An 8,472-nucleotide genomic window follows, 5' to 3' on the forward strand; every position below is an offset into this window, starting at 1 on the left:
AACCTAGTCATCAGGTATTATAACTTAAATAACTTTTTCTACATATACTGAGTTGAAAGTATGATTGGTACATAAAAAAAGATGTTAGAAATTTTACGCGTGAAGTAAACTTACAAAATAAAAATTTGTTATAATGTTTGTAAAACAAATTTAATTTATCTAAACAATTGATGCATATTATTAGATTTTTTCATAAGAAACAATTTGTATTTAAATAGTCAATCATAAATAATGAACAAATTTTTATAAAAAAACTACAGTTTTTTTTTTTTTTTGTTTATAATTTTTTCTAAAATTTTTATTGTTCTAAGCTTTATTGTGTTAGTTTTTTTTTGTAATATTGTTTTTATATGTAGTCGTTATACAAATTATCACGAAACTTCATACGTAGTACAACGTCTAACATGTGCGTAATTTACAAGTTGAAGGTTTAAACAATAGTAAGCTCCAAACAGTAAACAAGTAAAAAACAATTTACCACTCTTTGTTTTACATGTGTTTCCTACTCCATTTTAATTTTAAACCAGATTAGTAGGTAGACAACCACATTGATCAATAAAGTTATTATTGAATGTTTTTCAAAAATCTCAAGTTTTTTTACTTTTCTATTTTCTGTTTTGAATTTATGTTAGTCAAAGTTAAAATTGTAAAAACTAAAACTTTTGAGACAACAAAGAGAAAGACTTAAGTATATTAAATGAGTTTAGTATGATTACCAGTATCTTTTTTTTATGAACCTAATAACATATATAATTTAGTAAGTTTTGATTAGATCATTTTAAGCGTATATTACTAAACAGCTACGTCAGATAAACTTGAGATGATTCATGTAATAAAAAGATGTAAACAACATTTATTTGTCAAACTAACTATGACTTTCACAAGTTTAAATGCATAATATTTTTTATTAAAGAATGTTTTTAATCATAGAAACTAATTGCTCTTTTTTTACTCTTGAGCTTCAAATATTCGTTTCTAGTAATGTTATGTAGCAAAATTCTGAAAAACTTAAACAGACAAGCAAAGTAAAAGTGCAACAACTTGTCAATGCTAAATAATTCTCATTTATTTTATTTTATTTTAGACAGTAAATTCGTTTTAGTTGTTGAAAACTTACAATAAAAACCTTTTATTCTGATCAAAAATTGGTGTTTACCTTAGATAAACGAGTTTTTTAACTTCTAACTAGCTTGAAATAGTTAAATAAAATAATGTGTTTTTTATTTGTTTTGGAAAAGTTTTTTTGATAGTTTACGTGAACTTAAAACAAATTTAGTTTTTAAAAGTTAGACTAGAACTGCTTCGATTATATCATAACAAAATCTCTGTATTTATGTTTTGACAGTTATGTAAGATAGATACGTCATTGGTTAAACAACGTAACAAGCGATTCGTTTGTTCAAATTTTATTCTAGTATAATTTTTACCTTGTAGTTGTCGTACAGTTTTAAGTATTTACAAAATGAAAAATACTTTTTGTTTTTAAGGCATTCAAAACTTTTAGTTCTCGTTGAATTTTATGTTTCTAAAACAGACTTTGTTGTGAATTTTGTAGTAGTTTTTATAAAGTTATAAATTGTGTAAAAGTTGTAAAACAAAAATTTTCTAACTAATAGTTAATCACACTTGGAATTTTTGTTTATAACAAACGAGTGGTGTTTTTTTTAAGTGATTTCATGTTTCTTAAATAATACTTGTTGTTTTTTATTCTTTTTTTTTTCAACTTTGCTACTACCAATGACTAGCTACTATATTAATAATTGCTTTGAATTGGCTATACTAATTATTTTAATTTTTAAGTTAGATGAAATAAGCAAAGTTATTGTAAAGACTGTAGTTGAGTAAAACTTTAAAACTTTTAAGAAATACGTCTTAGTTTCATGTTTGTTACTGAAACAAAAATTTTATTGATTTATGGTTTAAATTTGAATAAAAAATAATTTTTAGTAGTGTTATTTATCGTTGATTGATTTATATTTCAGCAAACAGTTTTAGTTTATTCATTTACAGTTTTTCTAAAGCACAACAAAAAAGGTAATAAATATTGTTTGTTTTGATATCAAAACAAAAATAACAAAACATAAAATGGATGACAAAAAACAAGACGTAAAAACAGGTTTAAATTAAAATTAGTTTTATTAATTAATTAGTAATCTAATCTTAAGTTTTTTAACCTAAAAACGTTTTTTTGATGCGAAAAACAAAGGTAAATATTGAAAATTGTGGTTAGTAAAATTATACTGCTATTTGTTTAGGTTACATAAATACTTACATTTATAAAACAACTTTTAACTGCGTAGGTGAAAATACTTTGAAAAAATTTATACCAAGTATTATTGTTAAATTTTTATGCAGTCTATCACTATTTTAAACGTAAAATATATCATAAGAACTTTAAGTTCAAATTTACACACTTGATGATTAAACCTTGTTTCAGAAAAAAGCACTTTTTTTTCATTTTTAACTTGAGCTTTAGATATGGACAAAACATAACAAAAATATTATGTTTACAGTTTGCAGTATATGCTACGACGATGTTGGTAGCTTGCAGCAGTTTTGTCTATGCAAAAGTTAGTTTGAAAAGTAGTTTATATTGCAAAACTTTGAACTGTGGTGTATAATTGATGTTAAACACTTTTTACCATAAAACTTTGTTCAAAGTAATTTTTATTTGAAAATTTTAATGTTTTTAATTTACTTGTAAATCAGATTAACGACTTTTAAGCCTTTTTTACTTTTTTTACAAAATTAGTCCAAGTGACTATTTTATAAATTTGATAACTCAAACAGATATAGAAACGCATGAAAGATGCTTAATAAAATGGATAGACGTCGATGGTTGTAAAAACTGCAAAGTTTGTTTGTACAAGTGAGTTCATTTGTATGTTTTTGTATAAGTTTCCTAAATTGCTAACACACATTTGTGGTAAATAAAGTGTTTTATAACGTTCCATACTTTGTTAAACAAATAAATTTTACGCATCTCACTAAATCAATATTATGAAGTAACAAGTCATGATACTAGTTTTTACTGCCTGTTAAATGAACTGATTGTAATTGAAAAACGTAAAAAAGGTTGAATTGTTTTATTTTTTAGCACTATGGTTTGTAATGTAAACTGTGAACTGTTTCTATTTCTTATTTAACAACATTGTACTAATTTAGAGAAGAAAACTGTTTATAAAGAATATTCAACCGTTTTCAGTCATACTAGTAGCAAATTTACAAGTTCTGAGTACAGAACAACAATAGTTTTAGTTTAGATAAGCATTAAACATAAAATAAAAATATTGTAAGTATACTTCAACAACTAAAAATTTTATTGTTTTATTTTTCAATCAATTTTAAAAACTACATAAAAATCTAAACTAACAATGACTCTATAATAACCAAATAAGCAAAATGAGATAAAAATACATTGTTTTGACCTAAATATTTGAAAATTAATTATAAGTTTAGCGAATATTTTTCGAACAGACACCACATTATCATTTTATTTTGTTATACTCTACAGTTTTATTTTCTTAAACTATGGAAATTTGAAATGGTGTTTATAAGAAATGATGTTCTATTATAAGTTTTAAAAACAACAACATAATTTTGCTTCATAGTTCTCATTTTATTTACGCCTATTCCTTTTAAACTCATCAAATAAACTAACAAACCAAAAATTTTGTAAATATATTCTAATAAACAAAAATTTGTAGTTATTTTTTCGTCGATTGTGAAATACTAAAAAAATATATTTAAAACAAAAAACAAGCCACCAAAACAAGTTTTAACAACAATATTATAGCATTTTTCGACCTGTTTTCTTAATTTTTTTAAAAGTTTAGGAAAAAAACTCCTAAACAGATACAGCATCGTCTGTAAGCACAAAAAAAAACTTAAATGTTCTTATCCAGTTATAAAACGACAAACATCAAAACAATTTAATTTCTTAATCTACTCAAACTACATTTCAAACCAAACGAACAAACCTTCCCAAACAGGTACAACATCGTGTACAAGCACGAGAGCTTCCTCACCAAAGCCACCAGGTTCATCAGGAACGAGATCACGGTGTCGCTGGCGGTCATCCTCCTCCTGATGCTCCTCATCATCCTGGGCTTCGTCGCCGCCTTCCTCTACCGCATCTTCGTCTTCTCGTACCAGTTCAACACCAAGATCTTCCTCCACCTCCTGCTCGTATTCCTCGTGCTCCTGCTGGCGGTCAGCGCGTACAAAATGTTGGTTTTTGTAGAGTTGAGTTTTTGGTTTTTTTTTTTTTTTTTTACTGTGGAAAGCATGAAAGTTTAAAGAGAGTTTCCGAAACTCGTTCGCACGGTTACCTCTTGGCAGAACTTTATTTTCCCCATTTACTAGACATCGTCCCTTTGCTAGCTGATAACTCGTCTACCTTCGTTCACTTATTAGTAGTTACCTCTTGATAGGCAAAGTCGCCCAAAAAGGGGAAATACTACCCACCTTGCTGTAAAGTAATACTGAGGTAGATGTTTTTTTTAGAAACGTTGAAGCATTACTAGAAGTCTGTACTTATATATTGCATTGGTCGGCTCGCTACTTCGAATCCGTGAACCCTAAATCACAAAATTAAAATTCTGTGCACCCCAATTTGCATTCTTTAGCGCCGCTAGTGTTTAAGAATATGTAAACACTTTTAATCGTTTTTTTTTAACTTATAGTTTGGTAACACCCAGTTAATTTTTACACGCTAACTTTAAATTTACCAGTTTACCCGATCCATTTCAATAAATTTTTGATTTCAATGATCTAATTTTTACAACAATATTTAACATGTATCACTCAGGTCTAAAATACTAACTAGATTAATTTAATACATTGCCACTACCCTAATTAACAATCAGTAGTCTTGGTACTTTTTATTGAATTGTGAATTTAAATATTTAGTTGAAATAAGTTAACTTAACAATCTTTTATTAAGCGATTACTATCTGTGTTTACCAAGGTATTGCCACGAACAATTAACGAAAAAAACGTCAGCAAAAAGTAACGAAAATAAAAGACATGAAAAATTATCATAGCTAAATCCGTTTGTTGATCTGGATTTGTGTTGAGGGTGGAAGAATTTTTACATAATGTAACAGAATAGAAATAGGAGAGTACAAAAATGGTCGTTTTATTAAGGTTTTATTAACAAAATGGTCAATTAGATATCAAGGTTGAATATGTCTTAAATGTAGAAATATTTTTAAAAAACGTTAATTTAGTTTCTGCGCAAAAAAAAGTCATGTACCCAAAAATAAGTTTCATGCACGCCAAAAATCTCGTGCACCCTAAAAGAAATTTAATGTACACTAGTGTGCACCAGTGCCGACCACTGATATATAGCATAACTTGAAATAATTCAACTTTTCTAAAAAATTGTATTAATCTACATGTTTAGGTAAACTTCATATAAAAACTTTTGTATCAAAATACCAATGGTACTAAAAGTCTAGCTTTTATAAGCATTTTAAATAAAACACATTTGATCAATCATTCATTGAAATATGTTTTATTCAGGTACCAAGCGATAAACACTTACCACCATGGAATTACAATAAGCAGAATAAAACAGTACAAAGAGAAAATTAAAACAAATGAAAATGAACAGTCTCGGAATCTTATAGTTTAATTTTTTGTTTTAAAACAGTTATTAAATTTTTCTACTTTAGTTTTACGTTTTATTTTTTTTTTGTATGTTAAAAATAATCATTTAGAATAATGCTCTGTTTTTGTTTAAATTTTTTTTTCAATTACTATGCAAATTGATTATATTAATTTGAATTCGTAAAGAATTTTTATTCGGATTAAGTAATGATATTTCTAAAAAAAATCTGTTAAAATGTATACCAATAATGTCTACTTTTTTGGTTTGAGCTTATTTGAACTTGTAAAGCAGTTGTATTTGTTTATTTTGTGTTAATCATAAGTAAACTTAATTAAAAAAACAAATCGACATTCCTTATATCCAATGTCTTTTTTTAAGCATTTTAAAGTTTTTTTTTTTTTTAATAGGCTCTTTTTACATCTTCACTACAAAAGCATTAATCTTTATTAATAATTGTCTATTTATTATTTCAGCCTGTTTTGCCTATAAAGGGTTTTTTTTTTTTTATACCTCATAATTTTAAAAAACTTCAGTTTTCTTTTTACTTCAAATTGTGTAGTAAAACGATTTCGAACCTTAGACAGCTTTATTCTTTACAAAATTAAATTTCTTTTTGTTTTTTTTTTGGTTGTAAGTTTGTTGAAAACGTTGTTTTATTCTTATAGTAGGCTTTAAAACACTCAAGTATAAAATGTAATGTATTTTTTACGGAATAAAAACATCCGCTTGAGGGAGCGTTGACAAACCCTAAAATTTTACTGGAAGTTTTTAGAACTGTCGAACACTTGTTTGCTTATCAATTTAACCAATAATCCATTTGTGAGTTTTTCTTATCAGCAACGGTTACTACCAACTAAAAATGTGTACATAATACCAACAGTAGGACCACTTGTGCAACAAATTATATATATATATTGTTAATATGTCATATACTTTAACTTTCTTGATCGAAAAATTATTGAGCCTAAAGTTCAATTTTCTCATTAAAAAGAAAGAAATAAAAACTTTTAACAACTCTATCAGTTTTTGTTTTAATTTTTTGTAACACAACAGAACTATAAAATGCTCAAAATGTCTTGAAACGAGCGATAAACATTATAAAACTCCTGCATATACTTATTGCAAAAAATAAATTTTAGACAGAATTGCATTGTTAAAAAAATCATATTTTTGTAACAACTAATGTTAATTGTCTGGTTGAAAACTAACAGCAAATAAAAACAGATACTTTAACAGCCTCGAACCTTCTTACTAGATTTTGTTAAATTGCAGTTTTTAGATGATAATTTTTGCATAAAACAAAAAAAATATTTGTTTGGGAAAAATCATAAACAAGTATTCTACAAACATAAACAATTGCAAAAAATAGTTTACTTTGTCTCCTTTTAACACAACAACTTCTTTTGTGGGACTTGCACTTAAAACTTGCATTCAAATTTGGTATTTAAACGCTTGTAAAAAGAAAGGAAAACAACAAATAAACAACATAGGAAGAGATTTGCACAAGATAAATTCGATTTTAAACACGCTAAGTGCCTGTAGTACATTCGTGCTTAAAACTGCTCATCTATTAATATTTAATTGGCTTCGATCTTCGAGATAAACTGCAGAAGGTGTTAATAAGAAAACCGGCAAGTCAGCTGCATAGGTTTTATTTTTTGCTTGCGTTTTTGAAAAAGGAGTTTTTTTGTAGAGTAGAAAATTGTTATATTTGGTATAAGAATTATTTTAGAACGAGGTCAAGGAAAAATGGTTTTGTTTTGAGTTTATAGTATATTTTTTGCTGAATCGTTTAAAATGATGTTTAAGATAGTAAGACAGTATAATCAAGTTCTAAACCGCATACAACAAAACATTACAACTTTATTTTAGCCAACTAACATCGTTTAAATTTCAAATATAGTGTTCTCTTGTATGCGATTTCCATTTTATTGAACAAAAAGAAAAAACACTTTTAGGGAGTTTGATTGTATGCTATGATTATATACTTGGTCAGAAGCCAAAATTGTACACGTCATAATAATCTATTTTGATTATCATAAGATAAAAAATGTTTAGCTAATTTCTGTTTGATGCACCATTGTTTTGATCTTGTAAACAGTAAAGTAAAGAACTAACTTAATTTTTTATGCGTTTAAATCACATACAATGCTAAATCTAGTTTGTTATATTTAAACTAAAGATGAGAGCTTTAAAACTAGTTTACTTTTGTACAAAATCTTAGATTTAAAAAATTTCTTGTTAATTTTTTTCTTTGTTCATTTATAAAGTATACTAAAATAATAGACTTATTTAGTTAGCTTAAGAAGTTAGAAATTCTTGCTATGTTGGTTAATACCTAATATAGTCAACCTAACGCTTTTCACAACTGAGAAACTGTAGCTACCTAATAAACTGTTTACTAGAAAATACAAAAAGTTACACTGTTAGTATTTTTACAGAAAAACCCATAAAATACTTAATTTAGCAGACTTGTTTATTTGGTTCGCACAGTAACACGATATACTAATAAAAAACTATTAACCTCTTGTTAAACCAATTTGTTAACGGCAAGATTACATCAATATTGTTTGTGGCTTTTGACATAAAAACTTAATTTATCAAAATGTTATGTAAGTGTTGTTTTTGATGCTTTGAGTAATTTCTGTAAATAAAAACACGTTATATCTAACTACTTTAAGTAGTTTATTCTTTTAAACTACAGATGTACTTATTTTAAGTTCTCAAACTTTTAAATGTTTTCGTTTTATTTATTGTTTAGTTCAGTTGTAGTATTTTAAAAATAATTAATTGAAATTTTTGCAGAAGAGTCTTTTTATAAAAGCATAATCTGTTTATTAGATCAATACTAATAACTA

The 8,472-nt window shown here is 26.2% G+C and overlaps 1 protein-coding gene across 1 annotated transcript; it reads left to right on the forward strand.

Annotated features, from left to right (window-relative positions):
- Positions 1–2,085: 2,085 nt before the first annotated feature.
- LOC145846846 (uncharacterized) lies at positions 2,086–5,638 on the forward strand. Its single transcript, XM_082953430.1, has 4 exons — positions 2,086–2,116; positions 2,791–2,869; positions 3,993–4,229; positions 5,527–5,638. The coding sequence occupies exons 1-4, from the start codon at positions 2,086–2,088 to the stop codon at positions 5,636–5,638; spliced, it is 459 nt and encodes a 152-aa protein (XP_082809556.1).
- The last annotated feature ends 2,834 nt before the right edge of the window (positions 5,639–8,472 follow it).

This window comes from Thalia democratica, unplaced genomic scaffold, assembly GCF_965202585.1.
Source record: "Thalia democratica unplaced genomic scaffold, ktThaDemo2.hap1.1 HAP1_SCAFFOLD_679, whole genome shotgun sequence".
Lineage (NCBI taxonomy): Eukaryota > Metazoa > Chordata > Thaliacea > Salpida > Salpidae > Thalia > Thalia democratica.